Consider the following 23,199-nt stretch of genomic DNA (forward strand, 5'->3'; position numbering starts at 1 on the left):
CACTGTCTCTGTTTGTTTAGGATAGAAGCTGCCATATAAGCTTGGTGTGACATCACATCCTGCCTGAGTCTCTCCCTGCTCACTAACAGCTCTGAGCTCAGATTACAGCAGGGATGGGAGGAGGGAGGGGGAGAGGAGCAAACTGAGCATGCTCAAGGCCGTGCCCTGGAGGTTTAAGCTGAAAACAGGAAGTCTGATACAGAAGCGCATGTGTACACAATAAAAGCAAAGAAATGTGGTGTTTCTTTTGACAGAGGACAAAGAGCAGCATTACTTTGAGGGTTTACTGGTGTATTTATATAGACCTTTCTGATAAAGCTTACTTAATTTTAGCCTTTCCTTCTCCTTTAAGCCTAATGTCATATGGTAGGAAAGTGCTGAAACTTTGACTTCCACAAGGATCCCACTAAAGTCAATGGGACCTGAGAGGATGGTCACTGGCATGTGACAGAAGCCTTAAAAAGTCAATTGAGTGAACCTGCTCAAAGATACTGTTGTATATCTGAGAGCAACGATATCCTGAGCCTTCACAGCAATGCCATTTTCAAAGGGATTTTAGCAGAAAGATTTATTTTCATTGCATTCTCCACCTAGAGGCAGAATCCAGAATAGGTTAATAAATAGTTATGGGTTGGTTTACATACATAAATAAATAACAGTACAGCGTACCTTTAAAGTGAATATAAGAACAGTTTCCAACAACATTTTATAATGAGAGCTTACAGAGGAGCTTAGTGCTCCAACAAACAACTAGGACATTAATGTTATATCTGCATTGTGAAGGTAAAAGACCCCTCCGTCTTTTACGATCACAAGAGCAGTAATCAATGTGCAATTTCAAGTGCAATCTCCATGTTTGTTTCCCTAATGCAGCACTTTTCCCCCAGAATTCCAGTGCCATCGAAGTAGTAAGGCGCCTGATGCCTCAATATTAACGCAATTACACTTGAAAATTGGTAGGGATGCATCTAACCCTGCTTTTCAGGATTCAGCGAATCCCCAAATCCAGGGATATCGAACTGATCTTCTGCCCCTGAAAAGCCAGCACACAGATGGAAATACCCAATGTGCACATTTCAATTTTTTTCAGTTATATAGGGTTAGAATTTGGTTCAGCCAGGCTCTTTGATTCGGTAGAATCCGAATCCTGATGAAAAATAGGATTCAGGATTTGATGCATCCCTTCAAATCAGACTTAATTGCGTGGTCCGTAGGTGGCTATAGCTCTCTCTCTGCGTGCAATATCGCGCGCATTTACTGTATATCAAGATAACACGTGCTTAGCAAATTTTGCCTCCATGCCAATGTGTCCCTTGTTCTTCTATTAAAAACAGAGCTAAAATTAAAATAACTATTGGTGCCAAATGTTTTGCACCCCCCAGTGAACATAATCAATGTATCTGGGCAAGTAAACTCTCTGAGCTAGTTCTTCTTTTGGCAGAAAACTGCACCAGCCCGGGGTATTTCTGTAGCAGTTTGTTGGCTTGATCTTCCTTTCTCTTCTGTTTTTTTTTTTCCCTACGGGCAGGCACATCCACAGTAGCATAAAAAAAACAGGCTTTTTGCTTTTAAGCTTGGTGTTCACTCTACTAAGCGTGTGCCTGCATGAAACGAAACCAAATGAAAGAAAAAGCCGAAGAAGATGGCAGCAATGATCTTCTACAGAAATACCGACTGGTGCCGTTTTTAACTAACAGGAGAACAGGCCCCAGAGTATCCGGTAGGCCATAACATTTTGGTACCCGCTAGTGATTCTGACTTTAGTTCTCATTTAAAGACAGATATAACCTCACTTTCTAACAAATCCAAGATGGGGATCTGCTATGGACATATTTGAAGACCTGAAATATTATTGGTTTGGTGCTGCTGAACCTAAGAGCTTGTGCAGTTTATTTAGTACATACAATAAAGCAATTCTAGCCATATTTCTTTTTAGGTTTCAGATCTATGGCATCAAATGTGTGTCACTGGCAAAACCCTTAAGGGGGCTTCCCCCTGCTGCAAGAAATTAATAGTACAGCATGGCATTCCACAGCCCAGACAGAGAAAAACCACCAAGTTTAACCGCAACATCATTATCTTCATTGTGTAGGAAACCATTCATAGACGCAATTAAAACATGCTGAGAAAAACTGCTCGTATGTGAAGAGTGACTTAAGAGTCCAGCTTCTTGTTATTGCATTAACATAATGATTCAATAGTTAAGACAGTTCTGTGTTGCACAGAAATACTGTATTGCGGGATTAAACAAACCATTATAACAGACACTCTGCTTTTACATTTAACCAATAAATAGATAAAAAAAAAAAAACTTTTTTCTAATGCAGCATAACACCTACACATCCCCTAATTAAATATATTCCTTTAGAACTAAATTCCACCACAGAAGAGACCATTATTATAATTAAACCAGATGGAGTACCTAGATAATCTACTTATTAAAACACAAAAGTTCTCCCCAAAGAATCCTTCAAATTACAGATGTGTTTTTTTAAAAAAAATTGGGGTCTTATTTGAAATGCCCAGTAATATACTGGCTACAAAGAATACAGGTACTGGTAGGAACAAAGGGAAATCCATGTCCCCATTCTGCTTTAGGAAATATTATATGGGGAAGCACTAGATCTGACCTGGAGAAGATAAAATGGTCCACTGGCAATGGGTGGCTTGGGTGTAACAGGGAGAGGCACAAATGTGAAGAAGCCACCCGGCCAAGATTCAAAGCATTAACCTGTTTCCATTGAGAAAGACTAGCATGTCTACATTTTCCGCAGTCAGCGCAGAACGCTTTCTATAAACTGCCAAACCAGCATCAGTAAATAGCCAGTTTGTGGGCACTGAGGTTGCTGGAATGGCTAACAGTTTCCGGGCTGCCCGAGCCAAAAGTGGGTACTGGGTATGATGCATTTTCCACCACTGCAATGGATCCTGGCATAAGGAAGAAGCCTCACTCGTCTGAAAGCTGCTAATCTCCTGTTCTGCCTGTTGGTTGACTGTGCTCACCGAGGAGTTACGTACACTGCACAAGTCTCCCAAAAGAAATTCAATTCCCGAATCTTGCTTGACTTTTTTAATAGGTGGTTTTGAATTCAAGGGCTCAGGAGTAACACAGGTAGGCTCAGTGGTCTGCAACTTAGCTAAATTAGATGCTTCAAGCTTCAGTAAGTGAAGTGTTTCCACCCGGTCTGGCTGACTGAGGAAATCAAGGCCACGAAAGCGAGGATCCAAGGCACATGCCAAGTTAAGAACCCGATTGACCTCATGGTCTGCGTACTTAAAGCTCAAATCCTCATGTATGGTCTTTTTAATAGTCTTAGAAAAATCAGAGTCCCACTCATTGGGCGCTAAATGTTTGTACAATAAGCTGGTAATCACAGGTTTCACCAGTGATAATCCAGCAAATTGATCTTTGGTAAATGTTGAGGTAGCAATTGCTAAGGGTTTTAGTATCTCTACTGCATCTTGAAGGATTGACCAATCATCTTGCTGTAGAACAACCTCACTTTCACTCATTGTTTCAGTAAGGCTTTTGAAATACTTGGAATGGTCCACTATGCTCTGCAACAATGTGTAGATACTGTACCACTTAGTTCCATCCCGCAGGAACATTTTTAAGTGCACCTTTAACACAGGTCCATGTGTTGCCATCTCCTCGATTTTGATCGGGGATGAACAAACAAATGCTACGAGTTTCCTAAATCGATCCAAGGTGCTTTGTATAGTGTGATGCTGAAGAACAGTCTCAATGCAGCTTCTTAAAACCTGCCCAACGCATGGCAGAGATTTCCAGCCAACGGTTAAAGCTGCAACCTTCACAGAAGAACTGTTGAGGCCCACTGCATAGAAAGTGTTATCACGAATCCCCCACTCTTCAGCAACATCCAGCAGGACTGATATCAAGCTGCCCTCCGAAAGGTCTTCAGCAACAGCCCTGCTCGACAGCATCACGTTCCGGGATTCAAATACTTCATCAACAAAATGAATGGTGAGGGTAAGGTAGGATAAAGTGCCACTGTGTTTCCACAAATCCAGGCTGATGGAACAGTCTTGCAGGTTTTTCACCAGGTCAACCACTTTGACCTTCACTTGAATGTACATTTCCTGTAAGATGGTATGAGCCAAAAAAGAGATTGCTGGCAGTTTGTAATTGGGGTCAAGTATTGCCAGCATTTGAATAAAGCCTTCTCCCTCAATTATTTCAACAGGCATTAGGTCACGGACAATAAAATCTGCCACTGCTCTAGTTGTTCTTCCCACTGTTGGCGTTACAATTGCTCTGGAAGCCAACTCACAAGGCAAAACTGATTCTGGGTGTTTCTGTGGGTCCACAACAGCTCCTTGTGTCCCAACTAAATCGTTGTACTGCCGCCGGTGCTTGTATACTAAGTGCTGCCTCAGATTGGTAGTATTACCACTGTAAGAGAGTCGCACGCCACATAGCTTGCAAATTATCTTTGTTTTATCGATAATGCGGCCATAGGCATCCCCCTGAAATCCAAAAAAGGTCCAGTAGCGGCTCTGTGCTCGACCAAGGCTCACAAGATTCTGGGTTCCCTCCAGCAGTGGGAAGACAGAAGAAGTATGTCCAATATTGTTCAGCGGGTAACTTGTCTTGTGTGCCTGCATCATAGGTGCGACCATATCATTGCACAGGTACTGACTTTGAGACGATACATGATTTGACATGGAGTCTACCGGTTTCAGTTGTAAGTCCTGGAACAGCTTCATTAGAAGTTCTTTTTCTCCAAACTCATACTTAAAGTGCTCACCTGAAGAAGAAATGCAAGGACACAGTCAATGAAATGGTCATGTGATCCAAAATATTTTCTACTGCTTTGTCCAGCTTAATGTGCACCAATGACACAAGGCCACCTTTCCTGATCAAATAGAACCTATCATTTATTTGGGAGCAATTTAAACACCTTCACATTCACTGATTTAAGCAACAACCTTGGCTAATGTCTTGTAAAAGAATGATTAAAATCGGAAAGGCTTGGGTGGTGGCAAAAACTTTGTTACAGTCAAGCTCTCTAGATCATACTAAAAGTTAATTTAAAGGTGACAAACCACTTTAAGCTGGGGCAGTAATCGCTTCTTAGGAGTGAGGGGAATATTTCTATTCGTCTTATACAAAGAGAAAACATAAGAGATATAATGGCCCTATAACGACAAGTGAATACCAGATTTCTGACAAAAAACAATATTCGCTGTATGAACTCTCCATGGTAACAAGGATACTAAAGTGCAATTTAATTTACCCAGTTTGAGTCCTAGCGTCCGAGCATACTCCTCTCCTATCCAAACCAGCAGTTCAGTGCCCGTGGGGATTACTTGACTGGCACGGTAATAAATTTTCCTGCGATACTGAAACACTGTCAGGTTGTGCTCTTCTTCTGTCGATGCACATGCCACATACCTTTAGGGGAGATAAAAACACTTGAAAAATCAGAGCTAGAGAAAATGGCACAATAATAAGAGATACAGCTCTGCAGTGAGAGGAATAATGTGTTCTTGAAAAAGCAAATGTAAGCAGAACAGATGGACTTTAACGCTGTTCTAACATGGCTGTTAAAGGGAAAGGCTACCGTATTTATTAGTGAGCTTTGCTTTTACCCTGTGTCTCCAAAAGTATTGCATCATTTAGAGAGTACAATTATTTTCTAAAACTGGCTTATCAGGCTATCCTGTAATTTGGATTTCATACCTTAAGTCTACTAGAAAATCATGTAAACGTGAAATAAACCCAACAGTCTGGTTTTACTTAAGGATTAATTATCTTAGTTTGGTAATAGTACATCTTTGCCTGATTTGGAAGGCCCAAGGAGATAAGATCACATTTGGAGAAACATGCAGAACAAACAGCTGCAGCCAGCATCCAATGATGTGGTTTTAAATCCATTAAGAAATACCTGACTATACTGAATGTCCTCATTTATGATTTTCAGGGCAGGGTGCAAAGAGCAGGGTTCTCATGGCTATAGCACTGCCTTCATTTATATGATGACTGGGGAGGCATATGGATGTCCCCAAGTCTGTGGGTCATTCAGACACGCAAGCTAGGGTGTGTCAGTGGGCGCAAGGAGCAATGGAGCCCTGTACTCACCCACGGCTGTATTTTCTATAGAGGCATATAAATTATCAGGGAGCATTTACCACACCCCTCAGACACAGAGACATTGATGTTGCTTTACAAGACATGTCTTTATTTGTGACACGTGTGACAGAAGTGATTGCATACAAGACCACTTCCAACTGCGCACTGATCAAGTGTATACAGGCTTTCTAGTTAGGCAGAAAAGGGGGCTCCTTATGTCATGGGAAATTGGTGATAAGCTTTTGGGGCCTTCCAGTCTAGTATGAAATTCCTAACACATCTGAAAGATCTCCACAGTAGCATTTAACATCCGTCAGCATTGGGCTAAATGCCCATGATATTGTCAACAGAATAGAGAACTGCAGATGAAAGTCCTACAGAGTAACCTGAACTAAAACAAGACAGAAACACATCAGATCCTATGACCAAAACCAATCTTCAAGGTGCTGCATACTTAAGGCATATTTATGGACATTGACATGGATGAGATGAAGATGAGTCAACCATTACATATAACATATATACCCAGGGTTGCAACCTTTCAATAAAATTTGCACCGGCCGGTGCTGGGGACGGTAAAAAGAGGTGGGACGTGAAGTCAAAGGGGGCGGGAGTGACTGCAAAGGGGGCGGAGTTATGGCATGCAATTGGCCATGACGTCAAAGGGGGTGGGGCAAGACGTCAAAGGGGGCGGCGTGCAATTGGCCAGGCGCCGAAGAAAAGGTAGATTTTGTGCAGACTGGGGCAGGCCAAGGGCTTTAGTTTGGGATATTACAAATTTACCGGCAGCTACATTGACGGTAAATTTGTAATACAGGCCCTGGCCTTGGCGGGTGTTTTACCGGCTAGGCCGGTAAAATACTGGCCAGGTGGCAACCCTATATATACCTGAGGCAGTACGAACAATAGATTTATATTACCTTTTTAAAATTTACTTAAAGGAAAACTATAACCCCCGAACAACGTAGGTCTTTATAAAAAGATAATGAGTAAAACAGCTCATGTGTAAAACCCCGCTTCATGTAAATAAACCATTTTCATAATAATATATTTTATTAGAAGTATGTGCCATTGGGTAATCATAAATAGAAAATTGCCATTTTAAAAAATAAGGGCCAGCCCTGGGATCGTAGGATTCAGGATGCACACAAACAAAACATATGTTTGGTCACATGAGCCAATTAACACGCAGAGTTCTGTCTTTTGCTTCCACACTTCTTCCTGTTACAGTTAGAGTTGTAGTATTTCTGGTCAGGTGATCTCTGAGGCAGCACACAGACCATCACAAAATGGTGGTTCAAGGCAAGAGATGTAAAAGTGCAATATTTACTTACATATATATTCCAGTTTGGTAAGATTCTTTAATTTCACTTAATTTGATATAAACTATCTGTTGCTTAAGTATTAATTTTGGGGGTATAGTTTTTCTTTAAGGACCAACAAGGCTTGGCTTCTAATGTCTGGATAATAGTCGCTTGAACTCATGTGTTTCTGTTAGTTAGCAGGTCCGCTGACATATGGCCAGTATCCATGTTGCCCTCCTGACATACCTAGGTGGCTGATAGTACCTTGCAGAACAGAGCTGTGGAGTCGGAAGCAATTTGGGGTATCTGGAGTGAAAAATGTACCGACCCATGACTCCTAATAACTTTAATACAAGCACTGAAAATAATCAAATCAGATTCATGAGCTTCTATGAAAGAGGATATGGCAGAAGTAATTCTGTTTCTAAGAACAAAACTTTAGTTAATTTTGGATTGTATTTAACAGCTATTCTACAGCTATATGCCAGGTTCAATTAATATATAAGTTGTATATATAGGGTTTCCAATTGTGTTTGGTTTATGTAGTTTGACTTTGATATTAGCTTAGAATCACCAAAGGATACGGTTTACGTTTTTGAGCTTTGGCAGTGATAAAATGCTTTGTATGTTGTGTACAGTACATCAAAAAATTCAAGTGATTTAAAGTAATAAAAATATAATGCAGTGTTTCCCTGCACTGATAAAACTGATGTGTTTGCTTCAGAAACACTACTATTGTTTATATAAATAAGCTGCTGTGTAGCAATGGGGGCAGCCATTCAAAGGAGAAAAGGCTCAGGTTACACAGCAGATAAGCTCTGTAGAACATAATGTTATCTGTTATCCCCTATTTAACCTGTGCCATATAGACTTTTTTCAATTTCCACCATTTCAGCAGCTTGTTTTTTGGTGTTACTGTTCCTTTAACTTCTTTCACTCAACATGGAAAACACATTAGACAGGAGTCGCAGATGGACTGAGGAGTTGAGTTGAAGGATTTATGTACCAGTTCCACAGCCCTGCTTGCAAACATAGCAACTAATATATGAACAAGATGGAATTCAGGGGTGTGCCCGATTGCCACAGTTGTGACAGAGACTTGGTGGCCCCACAGACTTAACGCCAACTATAAAGGCAGATCGCAGACTTACACTGGATGAGCAGGCAACATTTGCTGATGGAGAAAGGCAGGTGTGATGACCTTGATTAATTTATAAAGACATTAGGGGCATGACATGATGCATGACTTAAGAAAGATCCAATCCTCTGTTATTAAAGGCAACAATAATGTCTGGAGCCCCTAATGTCTTTACCCCTATTAAAGGAGAATTCAACCCCCCAAGTTAGTAAAAACCCCTACCCCCCATAGTCCCCCCTCCCTACTCCCCTCCGCACAGGTGTTAACACCTGTAAATTCTCCTAATGCTGTAATTACCCCTCGTTGCAGAGTCAGCACAGCGGAGCTCACGGGCGCCATCTTCTGGAGCTTCGGTAATCTTCGTCACTTTCGGTGCATGCACAGTTATCATGAAGCGGAAGACTATTCCAACTGCACATGCGCCAAAAGAGTGCTTACCTACCTAAGATTACCGAAGCGCTGAAGAAGGCGTCGGTGGACTCCGCTGTGCTGACTCTGCAATGAGGGGTAATTATAGGCTTAGGGGCATTTACAGGTGTCAACACCTGTGCGGGGGGAGCAGGGAGGGGGGACTATGGAGGGTAGGGGTTTTTATTAGTTGGAGGGGTTGAATTCCCCAATTAAGAATACAATCATCAGTTATGATTTTGTGATTCTTTTATATGACTTGTGATTTTCACTGTGAAATTAACAAACTCTTAAGATACTGACACTAAAAAACTACTTTTTAAAATATGAATGTACATTAAAAGTTAACTATAGGTCATGTTGATTTGAATTTTATGGTAGATGTAAAAAAAAAAAAAGATTTAATTTCTGGTGTCAGTATATCTTTAATACATCAAACACGTAGCTGGCATAGAAACACTCCAGGATTGAAAAAGATGCACAAGAGCAGACTCAACAATCAACAGCATTCATTAACTGTGCTGTCTGTGAGTGTAGAAGAATCAAAAAGTTTATCTTAATGTAGATGTGTGTCCCGTGAGTTGTTGGACCTGCAAAAGCCTGGGGAACGTAGAATATTGGTCACCAGAAAAGAAATGCTGTAATGAGGAGTGTGACACTTGTGGCCAATAATGTCATAAAAACAGAGCAGCAATGAGTGGTGGCAGTTGTAGGATGTCAATCTTCCTCAGCAGCAGGCCAACCTGTGGTGTAAGAACCCACCCATGGACTGGTGTTCGGGGGTAGGAGCATTATTATGACACACAGTACCCTCAACAGGTCCCTGATCATCTTCATAAATGTGTCACTCTTTCAACCTCAGTCAAAAATGGAGAGTCACGTCATACAACTGATTGAAATGTGGGGCCCTCAGGAGACTCGATCTTTGCATTGTGAGGATGGGTCAACAAAACAAAATTTCAGGTCTTTCTGGATGTATTTCCTAACCCAATAGTCTAGCAGTGCATGCCATCAGTGGCAAAAGGGTCTAATAAAGAAGAAAACACTGGTCCATGCAATTTTTTTTGGATACATAAACACATATGGGAAAATGCACCATTTTAAATTCTTGAAAAGAAAATACAATAATACAGTCAAAAGTTTTTTTACCAAAAACAATTTTACAAAGATATGAGCTTAAGGTGTCTCCTACGAATGTCCCCGTTGGCCTTCAAGAGTAGAGGGAGTGTTTGTTCTCAGTAGTAAGCTCAGTAGAGTTACAACTTTTGCTAAGATTATTTTGATAACACCAACTCTTTTGTGTTTTCACTGGCACATCATTTATATGACCTATTCTGTGAAATAGGCTTTCTTGCTGCTAGGTTGCCGATTGATTGGTCACAGGCCATACTTTTACTTGCAGTAGAAAGGTGCCTTACTATACCAAATATACTGAAAGGTTTATACCAATTGGATATAATCTCGAACCACTGGAATGGGTAAAGTCCACTGGAACTGGGTATGTATAGGGTGGAGACTATTTTACCCAAATACAGCATTCTTACCCACCAAGATAAATCTCAGAATAACCAAATGTTTTTGACCTAATGTTAGAATAGAGTTTAGCATTTTTGGAGGTATGAAAAGTGTTATATGTGAGATAAGATAAATAAGGGTATAACACATGGAGAACAAATAATTGTCCTTTATCATGTCTCCAAACATCATGTCTTTTGAACAATAGAATACCCCCCTCTCCTACATATTTTAACAGGTAGTTAGGTGAGCCTGACACATAGACAACAAATAGATGAGGGTACTAGTATAAACTGAAATCACTTTCAGAGCAATGGGCTCACCAGAGAGCTAGGCATAAGAGCAAGGAATTATATACAACATTAAAGGATCAGCAAGAAGCATTTGAGTCTCTGACAAGTGATACACAGTAATACATGCTATAAAATGATTAGATAGAAGTAGAAAGACTAGTAACCTCATAATGTAAAAAGCTTAATTGAAATGACATGACAGTCTTACTGGTCCATAGATGATGGAACTTGTTGGCAGGATGATCAGGTGAAGGTGATGAGAAATGGAAAGTTCCATGAGCTATAGATGACCATGTGACTGATGTCTACAAAACAAAAAAACTTGAGAGACCTTTTTAGTGACAAAATAACAAGGCAGCTATCATCAGCATAACAACATTGAGAAAATGCATTTCTCTAGACCAGGAGTCCTCAACCTTTTCCACCCGTGAGCAACATTCAGATGTAAAAAGAGTTGGGGAGCAACACAAGCATCAAAAATGTTACTGGGTGGTGCCAAATAAGGGTTGTGATTGACTATTAGTAGCCCTTATGTGGACTTGCAGCCTACTGGAGACTCTGTTTGGCAGTATACCTGGTTTTTATACAGCCAAAACTTGCCTCCAAGCCTGGAATTTAAAAATAAGCACCTGCTCTAAGGCCACTGGGAGCAACATCTAAGGGGTTGGGGAGCAACATGTTGTTCACGAGCTACTGGTTGGAGATCACTGCTCTAGACTGTATATTGACCATACCACCTCTATCGAACAACAGTCCCTTACTAATTCCCATGATAATGTCCTGTTTATCATTATTTTTCCTTATAATTAGTAACTAGGCACACATTCTAAAAGCTTTAGTATTTATATACACGAGTATCCCACTTCTTCTAGCAGAAATAACCTTACACCAGAGAAGTCACATCTCTGATGATTTATTTCCACCAAACTTGAAAACTTCTACTAAACTAGAAATAAATATTTTCCCCACACCATCATGCACATGCTGGAATATTTGTACTTATTTTATACCCTAGACTTATGTGGGTAACTTATTAGTCATCTAGATGGTTTGCCTCTTGCAACTTATTTATCAGGAGGTACTTTTCTCTCAACTCTGTTGCCTTGTCAAGTTAGAGAGACAAAAGTATTTCACAGCGGAGGAACAGGTTGGGGATCTTCCCCCAATTGGAATGAACCTACCGGGGGAACTAAACTCTCTTCTGGTCATTAGTGCACTCCTAACAGATTCCAGCATGTATTGACCCAACTCCGTTTCTACTGCCCCATGCATGGTGTTACCCCAGACGTGGCACGTACAGTTAGCTAGATCTCAGCTGCAGAATATACTAACTTCCATGACAATGGGTAGAAGAGGACAGGGTTAAAATGAAGTCACGCTATGTTCTAATGATCTATCCCTATATCAGCACCTATAGAAAGTGGTACGTCTTGTATTAACTCATCTCTTTAAAGACCCTGACTTGCTCTAGCAGTTTTCCAAACCTTCCGAGTTAAAATTATCAGTACTATGAGTAAGACAAAAAAAACATGCAGTCATCTACAGTAGTTATGTGGTTAGTCTTGCTAAAGATATAGATACTCACCACAAAAGGGCAATTCTCTGGTACTGTTACAATCACCTTGTGCCAAAAAACAGGCACAACAGACATAAAACCCTGCCAGGGAGAGGACTTTCCCAGAGAATCGACAATCAAGTCATCCGGGAGGGATATTTCTCATACACTGTGATTTAAGATAGTTAAGTGTGCCAAGACTGGAAAATTCATGTAATAGGACACACTCGGCTTCCCCAAGAGATTGTAGACAAAAATTTCAACAGGAAAACATATAAAGCAAGAGCAAGGTCTGCATTAATTGAACTTACAAGCTCAAAGATAGCAGGCAAGAGAGAAAAGGTCTGAGGTGCGTGAAATATACAGGAAGGTAATAATCTTACCTAGTTTTGCCGGGTTTTGATAGTTCACAAAACCCCAGTCCTTTTCCTTTGTTGCAGCTGGGCTGAGTTTTCATTAAATCCCTGGTCAAAGGCACCAAAACTGTCGGGAATTTTCCCCCGGGCTCCTCAGATTTGATGTTGCTTGATGTTTTAACACTGAACATGTCTAAAGTTATATAGGTTTTCTAGTTAGGCAGAAAACGGGGGGCCTTATCTTACAAGAAACTGGTGATAAGCCTTAAGGTTGCCATACACAGGCCAATAAAAGCTGCCGACAGACAGAGCCGCCAGCTTATTGGCCCGTGAAAGTTGGCCAGATGTCGATTGGACAGGGTTAAAAATCCCGTTGGATTGTGGCCGCATATGTTTGTTGATGCAGTCCCGCGATCCGACCGGCCGTATTGCCTACATTATGATTCAATATCGCCAACCTCAATATGGCTATATCAGGGACAGAGCCGCTTGTTTGGCGATTGCCAAATGAGCGGACCTCTACGTGTATGGCCACCTTTAGAGGGCTTTCAGTCTAGAAGACCTTTGGAAGGCGTCAAGTACCTCATGGTGCCCACAAGCACAATGTTCAGGCTCAACTACTCTACTAGGGATCCCTGCCCTAGAGGGTCACCTTTGCCGTTGAGTTTTCAGAAAACAATCATATTTTTAGTCCCTGGTGCAATGTTAATATCATTGACTTGTTTGTCTTAAACACCCTTTCCTGTAAGTGTTACAATTTTATTACAGAGGGAAATGTTGTTTTAAGTCTATTAAGGGGGGGACACTTTTCTTTCCTTATGTGCAGGAAATTCCAAAAGCAACAAAATGTACTGATACTGATGTACATATATATAAGCTCAGAGTCCAATGAAATAACCTACCTCATCCAACTGGATTTGGAGTCATCACTGGCATCAATATAAAAATAAGATCCGTTGTCTCTCACCTGGAACAAGCATATAAACAATTCATTTGGTTTCTCCACGGTTGAGTGCAGGCAGTCATCTGCAAGTGCCTATTATGTGGTTTGTTTATGTCAGGACTCAGGGCGATCCAAATGGAGGCCCAAAGCTATAGGGCAGACTGATTTTATGCCCCTCCCCCAGCATTCCCAAGATCACCCAGAACAACACCACTGTTTTATAATAACCCAGCCCTCTAACATGTAAAATAATGGAATACTGGCCAACACAATGGATAATCTACATCTCGGGGACTGAGCAAAAGAAAGCAAAGACAGAATATAATTAAAGGGATATACTCGAAATTCGACTGGGGGATTATTTATAAAAAAATTAAATATCTAAAACTCGGACAAATTTTACTGACTTGAAAACTCGAATCGAATTCGAATCAGACTAAACTTGATTCTATTTTGTCAGGAAGGCTACTAACATGTCCAAATTGGTCCCTGGACCTTACTCATTGACTAATAAATAAACTCGGCAAATAGTCGAATTCGAGTTTTTAGGGCCAGATTATGATAAATCTTGAAATACGAATTAAATCTTGAGTCTGTTTTGGATAATTCACAATTCGAATTTGAGAGTTTTAACCATAAAAAAAAATTGTGACTGTTAATTAATCTGCCCCCTAGTGATCGTGTCCTTCTGGGACAAAATATGCATCTCACCAATAATGAACAGGTTGTTCAAAACATTGGATGAGAGTTAGAGTTCTCCTTCAGTTATTAGTCTACCACAACATACAGTTACACTATGGAGCACCTGCACAGATATATTGTATAGGTTCCATAACATGAAGCCGGTCAGCTGGTCGTTTTTATGTTGTTTTCTATTAAAATGAATTGATTAGAACCATGAATTCTGTGAAGTAAAGTACATTATACTTATATATTTTCTCTGCATTTATATGGACCATGTACTTGGGCATTAAAATAAAGCTTACACTGCATGTATACTACTATACTGTATGTTATTGAAGCTGAAGTTGGCATATTATTCATGGCTCCCACGAAACATACCTTAGTAATCCCATGTGTGCCACCTTCAGCCTCCCCAAATAAAAATATCACCCTTTGCCTATGCAAATACTCCCACCTGTTTAGAGAAGCATATCGTATACATTTTGAATTATTTTGTTTTACTCTGTAAACCTTGTTTGTTATTGTAAGACCCATTTATTACATATTACTGTGTAACTTGCTGGTGCTATATAAATAAATTATGACGATTTGTAAATTAAATTGCTATTAATAGCAGATTCTGCCCTTTTGCATTCTCTGCCCTGCTAGCACTGACTCCTGAAATAATGTAGCAGAAACCACCAGATTAACAGACCTGCAGGAGGAACTCACTGTTTTAAGGGTTAGAACCAGAGGCCAGCGAGAGATAAACATATTCTGGTTTCCATTACATATAACTTTAAAAAAAAGTGAAATTGTGTAATGAATGTAGGTTGGAAAGCTGCTTACTTAAATTTTTTTCATTATGGAAAAAAATGTAGTTTCTCTTCATATGTTCTTTTATATTTTTAGTCCTCTTTTTTTTTTTTAAAGATAAGAGTATTCCTGCTATGCACGCTAAAAGATTAGTTAAATCATATTCAATGCAGTACCCTTCAATCCCTAGCGGCATCCCCTATCAGAAAAGAAGGAACTGTAGGCAATTGGAGTGTTCCTTTTAATAGGTATCTGGATAATTAATTACATAATGCATATTTTCCAAACTCCTTTAAAGAAAGTAGAGGATTATTCTTACCGCCCAAGAGTATACAGTACAGTCGCTCCTCTCCATGATGATATCTCCTTCATAGGGGCCGAAAATACATCCACGAGGAATAACCGGAATAGTGCACCAAACCCCAAAACCCCCCTGAGGTCTTTCCTTGACAATCAGCCCCTCGGGCAACGAAAGCAGCGCACGGGAAGGTACATTTTCTGGAACGGGGGTGTCTAGGATAAATGTTGGGGCTCCGTGTGTTGGGCAGGAATCTCGGAAGTATAAGCGGCAATCCTCACAAACTGTGAGACGCAGAAAGAAAAGCAAAGTATTAATACTTTGAACTCGTACTTTGAACTCGTTGGCATTTGCTACATGGTTTGTCTACCCACTGTTTTGAATTGTAACCAGAAGCAGCAGATACTTCCAGTTCTATGGAAGATTTCTGCTTATTTAATTTATTCCCATGCATAGATTTATGGAAACTCTGTTTGCAGGTTATTAGGAGATTTCCTTGCTGGGAAAGTGGCTACATTTACAGTGATGTCAAACTATTCCCTATTCTGTTTTTTGTTGGGTATACAACAGGAAAACAAAGAAACTGTGTGCATAATGGATATGCCCATAGTCACAGTGCTGCACTGAACAGTTACTTAGAAGCCAGGTATCAGGTCCACCAAGGGAGATGGGGGGAAATTGGGCAGATATCAGTTGGTTATGACAATCCAGTCAAAATATAGGTTTGTCCAACGGAACTGCGTAGGCTCCTTTGTATAATTTGGGACAACAATGGGATCAGCTTGATTTGGCCCAGCACATATGTGGCCAAATTGAGCCCAGATTTAGGGCGAAGCCACACAGGGCGTTTTTTATGTTGCTTTTTAAAACGGTGTATTCGAAAGTAAATGTGCACAAAATTAAGCCCTACTGAGAATAATGGAATACACACTACGGGGCACTTTTGAGCCAACATCCGCCACGCGAAACCAGTATTTAATTTTTTAGCAGAAAAGCTATTAAGCCAAGGAAATGCCATAGTATTAAACTCTATGGGATCTGCAGTTTTGGAAATACACTTCGCTGAAATGCATTGTGTGTTTTCAATATGGCGGCCAAACTCTTGTGTGATGGACTGTGCATAAGTATTTGCGGCGTTGCATGCTGGTGACAGAATTACGCTACGTATTGACGATCAGTCCGGCTACATTTTACATGTAAATTGCTTTTCTGCTTCTTTTTCACAAAAGTTTATTAAATTTTCCGGAGCGGAATTGTGGGAAAGAGAAAAAACAGAAATGCATGTTGGGAAAAGAAAACTACAGGCTGAAAAACACATATTATACACGTGTGGTTTCATTGGTGTATTTGCGCACGACCATTCATTTTTAAGAATGCAGCATAAATAGGCCCTGTGTCACTTCGCTAGTAGCCGTTTGGCAACTTCACTAAACAAGTAGACCTGGCAATGTGTGGCCACCTTTAAAGGGGTGGTTCACCTTTAAAGCAACATTTAGTATGTTATAGAATGGCCAATTCTAAGCAACTTTTCAATTGGTTTTGATTATTTATTTTTTCTAGTTTTATAATTATTTGCCTTTTTCTTCTGACTCTTCGCAGCTTTCAAATGGGCGTTGCTGACCCCTTATAAAAAGCAAATGCTCTGTAAGGCTACAAATGTATTGTTATTGTTACTTTTTATTACTCATATTTCTATTCAGGTCTCTCCTATTCACATTCCAGTCTTTTATTCACATCAGTGCATGGTTGCTAGGGTAATTTGAACCCTAGCAACAACATGGCTGCAATTGCAAACTGGAGAGTTGCTGAATAAAAGGCTAAATAACTCGAAAAACACAAATAATAAAAAATGAAAACCAATTGCTAATTATCACTCTCTATGTCTTACTAAAAGTTATTTCAAAGGTGAACCACCACTTTAAGGCCTGTGGCATTTGCCATAATGGGAAAAGGAGAAAATGCCTTTAACTGCTTCATTTCAAAAAACTTTGCGGAGAGACAGACACAGCAGTAGGGAAGTTGCATGTTATGTATAAACATGCAATCAGTGGCATTTTAGGACCCTGACTGCAAAATTGAAGCCGTCCCCAACAACTGCACCCTCTGCACTAGAAGAGCCAAAACTTTAATTCAAAAATTGGCATTTTGGCTCTTTAAGTTACCAGGAGAGGCTTTTTGAGTGCCGTACATAAACACGCCTTAAACTGGCCATAGACATGCAGATGTTTAAGCCTATGTCGGACAAACAATCATCTGTGCCAATCTTCTGACCTGCAATTTACCATTCAGATTAATATAAAGTAGTAAAGAGAACAAATCACACAATGCTCGGGCCATTAATTGACAGACAGCAATCGTACGAAAGTTATGTTGACAAATAGTAGTGACAGTCACCCTTTCATATCGCCAGATACATACAGAGATATTATAAGTAGACGATATAAATCTTTTAATCTGTCCGATTGACTGAACGACAGATCTCCATGGCATGAAAAATGTAGGGACAATCCACACTCGGTCCGAAAATCTTATGAACCATCGTTTCGTACAGTGGTATCTTTGCATCTATGGCCAGTATTAGGCAGCAGCACTGCCCCTACATGCAATACAAATATATCATGTATAACTGCGGAATACTTACAGAGCAACTCATCTTCCAACTGTGCACATGCCTCCTCTGCAGCCTGCATCATTCAATGGCTGTCAGTTACCTGCGAAGGGAGAAGCACATTCATTTGGGTTATCAAATCTTGACTGAGAATCAAAATAGGCCCTGGTATTTCAAATATACAGAAACCCAAGGAGCCGCCGACCAGCCTAATACATTCTTTATTTAAGACATTTAAAGGGCATGTAAAGGCAAAAAAACAAATTCCCATTTTTACTTTCTTTAATGAAAAAGAAATCTATCTCCAATATACTTTAATTAAAAAATGTGTACCGTTTTTATAAGAAACCTGACTCTATGCAGTGAAATTCCCGCTTCATTTACTGCTGTGAATAGGAATTGTCAGACGGTCCCTAACTGCTCTGCAGGGAAACAATCATACTTATGAACAGCAGGGGAAGCCTCCGCCTTAATTCCATTAGTTCCATGCAGAACTCAAGCAGCTTTGTTTGTTTCCCTGTAGAGCAGTCGGTGACTGTGTAGAGATTTGTATTGGATTTTATTTTTGCCTTTACATCCCCTTTACTGTTTCCAACTCCAGCTGCAGGGACAAAGATCACAGAGTCAGATTTAAACAGATAAACTGGGATTATATTTGGAGGATTATTTTTCTGCAGCCACTGGTTCTGCAGAGTTGGAGAAAGTTTGTATCAAACAATAAAAAAAACTGTAAAATCTACATTAGATTACATGACAACACAGGACCCAGTGCAGTCTGCATATTCTGATTATTAATCAGTCTTGCTGAATCGGCTTCTGGCAGATATTATTTGACTTGTGCTGTTTTGATAATTTATGATGATCCCTAAGCAGCCCAGACCACACTGAGCATGTGCATAGTCTTGGTCTTGCAAAGATGTTTAACAAAGTTACAAGATGGTGACCCCCTGTGACCAACTTTGAAAGCATAAATCATTTGTTTGATTAGGCTTGTGGTGCAGTAAGTTCATGTTTATGTTTAGTATACAAAATACAGCATTTCTAGCCTTATTCTATTTTAGACTTTAGTTGCCCATTAAGACATTTAATGGCCCAAAAGCACTTTATCATAGGTTTTGGGGTGTCCACAGCCATGGATGATTATTTTCCTGCTGCAAACATCTCAATCATGCTGTCACTGACTCACAGTGCGTGTTCTTTGCAGCACAAACCATCTGCGAAACAGACTTATTAAAAATTCACTAGAGAGAGAAAGGAGTGGCTGCAAAGGGAGTAACATAAAGTAGCAAATATGAAAAAATTGGGGGGAAAAGAATGAACGCAGACAATCTCTTGAACTCATAAACCGCTCTGTCAGGTAGAGCTGCTCCACTGAATGTCAGCAGTCCCTATGCAGTAACGTGGCTGCTTGCAGGGAGACTGAGAACGTAAGGATTTTGGTATTTAGAGGAAAATAAAATGTGACCTTTCTAAGACGACAGGATGTTCCCACTGACAGCTCAACTGTATTTTGCTATAGTAATAAGTGGAAATGTTGCCATATTATAATGTGACATTACTAACCAGAGAATAAATTACCACCTCTGCGCATAACAAACTGGGTGTCTCTTGAGTGCTTTAAAAGGGAGCTACCCCTCAGATATCATGTGTGCTTAATTTATTTATTTTTAATGCTTTGGATCTGCTGTACAAATACACAGACACAGCAGTGCTCTGATGACTAATTTATACCTTTCCAAAATCACAGTAAGGTTGGGTTCTGCACTTTTTGTTTTAACCTGGGAGGTTTACTTGACCTTTAGCTTTGTTTGTTCATCCAATCTGATTGGCAGCATTAATTAAAGGGGTGGCTAACTTTTAATATGTTATAGAATGTCCTATTCCTAATTATTTATGTTTTATAGTTCCTAATGGGGGTCACTGGCCCCAACATTCAAAAACTATTGCTTTGTGAGCTTTCAATTGTATTATTATTGTTACTTTATATTACTTATCTTTCTATTCAGTCCCCCCCCCATTCATATCCCAGTCTCTCATTTAAAGGAACAGTAACGTCAAAAAATAAAAGTGTTCTAAAGTAATATAAATATAATGCAGTGTTGCCCTGCACCATACCTCCCAACTGTCCCTTTTTCAGAGGGACAGTCCCTCTTTTGACAGCTCAACCTGCAGTCCCTCATTTGTACTGGAAAGTCCCTTTTTCTCTGCACTGAACAGCCAGAAAATGAAACAAAGTTTCTAACTAAAAAAACACGACCAAACACCCATGGCCGATTTTACTTTATTTAATAATAAAAAAACTTGAATTAATCGGTTCGGGCAAAAAACTTAATAAAATATAGTGAAAACCCGTAAATTCAGATTCTTGTTTTTTTCCAGATTTTGCCCGACTGGTAAAACTGATGTGTTTGCTTCAGAAACACTAGTATTGTTTATATAAATAAGCTGCTGTGTAGCAATGGGGGCAGCCATTCAAAGGAGAAAAGGCTCAGGTTACACAGCAGATAAGCTCTGTAGAACATAATGGTGTTATCTGCTATCCACTATTTAACCTGTGCCATATAGACTTTTTGCAATTTCCGCTATTGCTAAACAGCAGCTTGTTTATATGAACTATAGTAGTGTGTCTGAAGCAAACACATCAGTTTTACCAGTGCAGGGCAACAGTACATTATATTTTCATTACTTTAAAACGCTTTCATTTTTTGGTGTTACTGCTCCTTTAAACCACTGCCTGGTTGCTACGGTAAACAAAACCATAGCAACCAGATCGAGGTTGAAATTCCAAACTGGACAGCTGCTGAACAAAAAGCTAAACACAACAAAACCCCAATTTTACATTTTATCAGGGGTCCTGAAAAATGGTGTAAAATCAGGGAAATGTATTATGTATTCTATAATGGTAAGACCAAAAAAATGGTGTAAATAAGCAGTCCCGTATAAAAACAATACAAATAGCCCCATATAGCAACACAAGCTGTAGCAGTGCAAGCAGTGCCATGACAGTGCTGTGCAGGGACAGTGCAAGCGGCACCAAAGAGTGAAAGCGCAAGTAGAGCCATACAGCAACAGCGTAACCGGTGCCATACAGCAATAGTGCAAGGGGTGCCAAGCAGCAATAGTGCAAGGGGTGCCAAGCAGCAATAGTGCAAGGGGTGCCATGCAGCAATAGTGCAAGGGGTGTCATACAGCAATAGTGCAAGGGGTGTCATACAGCAATAGTGCAAGGGGTGCCATACAGCAATAGTGCAAGGGGTGCCATACAGCAATAGTGCAAGGGGTGTCATACAGCAATAGTGCAAGGGGTGTCATACAGCAATAGTGCAAGGGGTGTCATACAGCAATAGTGCAAGGGGTGCCATACAGCAATAGGGCAAGGGGTGTCATACAGCAATAGTGCAAGGGGGTGTCATACAGTAACAGTGCAAGCAGTACAGTAATAGGGTAAGCAGTACAATAACAGTGCAAGCAGTACCATAATAGTGCAAGCGGTACAGTAACAGTGCAAGCAGTGTCATAGAGCAATAGTGCAAGGCAAGCAGTGTCATACAGTAAAGGTACAAGTAGTGCATACCGGCCAATAGCCCCGCTTTTCCCGGGAGAGACCGGATCTTTTTAACACAGCCCTCAGCCCTGGATCGATATTTAAAAGTCCCGCAGTGCCGTTAACGTCTAGCTCCTAGATCCCTTCCGGAGAGCTAATCCAGACGTCACAAGTGTCATCTCGCGAGAGTCTGACGTCATACTACACGTACATAACATCAGTGTCACTGCAAAGAGCGCCATTCGTGGTGTAGAGATGAGAAGCTGCTGTCAGGTCTTACTTTTGTCAGGGAATAAACATGGCTTTGATTTTTTCTGCGGTGTGTGCGGCAGCCATGAGTCTCCCTGTACAGTCCTCGTTCCCCATGTGTGACCAAGTCATTGTTCTCTGAGCTCAGTAGAGGCCGCAGTGTTACAGTATCTTCATTGCTGCCACTGGAGCCTTTGTTCCCTTTTATTTTAGCAACTCGTTTGTTTTTGCTCCCAGTTTTCACTTGTACCAGGGAGTAAAGAATGCAGATTTATCACGAGTAATACCCACCGTGATTGTGGAGCAATACATCTTCTGAGGGGCATGGTGTCTTGTGAGGGCAATATTGGAACCTTTGCCAACAATACCTGCTGCCCTCAGTCTCTACTATAAAATACTTTTATAAAAAATAAAAAGAATGGAACATACACAGTATCTGCCCCACAGGTGTCCCCTATCAATAACTCCAGGTGACAGTTGGCTGCGTGAATATTTTCATCCCACACACACCAATATAAATCCTCATATTCAAAAATGTCACCATTTTGTGATGCCTATTATAAGTCGGCATAATATAACGATCATTCAGATTAATTGATTTACAAACACTAAGTCCTCAGGGGTCTTTTCCACAGGTTCAATCGGGGTGTAACTACAGTCTATCCCACAGTCACACTCCCTTCCCAGAGACTATTATCCACTGTTACTATAGGCACCATCTCTCCCTACTATACCTGCTATCCCACAGCCACACTCCCTTCCCAGAGACTATTATCCCACTGTTACTATAGGCACCATCTCTTCCTACTATACCTGCTATCCCACAGTCACACTCCCTTCCCAGAGACTATTATCCACTGTTACTATAGGCACCATCTCTCCCTACTATACCTTCTGTCCCACAGTCACACTCCCTTCCCAGAGACTATTATCCACTGTTACTATAGGCACCATCTCTCCCTACTATACCTGCTATCCCACAGTCACACTCCCTTCCCAGAGACTATTATCCACTGTTACTATAGGCACCATCTCTCCCTACTATACCTGCTATCCCACAGTCCCTTCCCAGAGACTATTATCCCACTGTTACTATAGGCACCATCTCTCCCTACTATACCTGATATCCCACAGTCACACTCCCTTCCCAGAGACTATTATCCCACTGTTACTATAGGCACCATCTCTCCCTACTATACCTGCTATCCCACAGTCACACTCCCTTCCCAGAGACTATTATCCACTGTTACTATAGGCACCATCTCTCCCTACTATACCTGCTATCCCACAGTCACACTCCCTTCTAGGGATGTAGCGAACGTCGGAAAAAAAGTTCGCGAACATATTCGCGAACTTGCGCAAAAACGCGAGCGGTTCGCGAACGGTTCGCGAACCCCATAGACTTCAATGGGAAG

General features: G+C 40.6%; 1 protein-coding gene across 6 annotated transcripts; it reads right to left on the reverse strand.

The window, feature by feature from the left end:
- Nucleotides 1–255: 255 nt before the first annotated feature.
- LOC108696725 (E3 SUMO-protein ligase ZBED1) lies at nucleotides 256–21,720 on the reverse strand. 6 transcript variants are annotated; one of them, XM_018226328.2, is made up of 6 exons: nucleotides 21,566–21,720; nucleotides 18,025–18,094; nucleotides 15,405–15,667; nucleotides 13,566–13,630; nucleotides 5,259–5,416; nucleotides 256–4,769 (listed from the first exon to the last, which is right to left on the reverse strand). In XM_018226328.2, exons 2-6 carry the CDS (start codon nucleotides 18,074–18,076, stop codon nucleotides 2,719–2,721), a joined length of 2,589 nt encoding a protein of 862 aa, XP_018081817.1. In that variant the 5' UTR covers nucleotides 18,077–18,094; nucleotides 21,566–21,720; the 3' UTR covers nucleotides 256–2,718. The 6 variants fall into 6 exon arrangements, with proteins under 6 accessions (XP_018081817.1, XP_018081818.1, XP_018081819.1 ...); XM_018226329.2 differs by lacking the exons at nucleotides 18,025–18,094; nucleotides 21,566–21,720 and adding exons at nucleotides 10,961–11,057; nucleotides 12,691–12,856 and having other exon boundaries at nucleotides 15,405–15,452; XM_018226330.2 differs by lacking the exons at nucleotides 18,025–18,094; nucleotides 21,566–21,720 and adding an exon at nucleotides 10,961–11,057 and having other exon boundaries at nucleotides 15,405–15,481.
- Between the last annotated feature and the right edge of the window lie 1,479 nt (nucleotides 21,721–23,199).

The sequence above is a fragment of the Xenopus laevis genome, chromosome 7L, assembly GCF_017654675.1.
Source record: "Xenopus laevis strain J_2021 chromosome 7L, Xenopus_laevis_v10.1, whole genome shotgun sequence".
In the NCBI taxonomy this organism is placed as follows: domain Eukaryota; kingdom Metazoa; phylum Chordata; class Amphibia; order Anura; family Pipidae; genus Xenopus; species Xenopus laevis.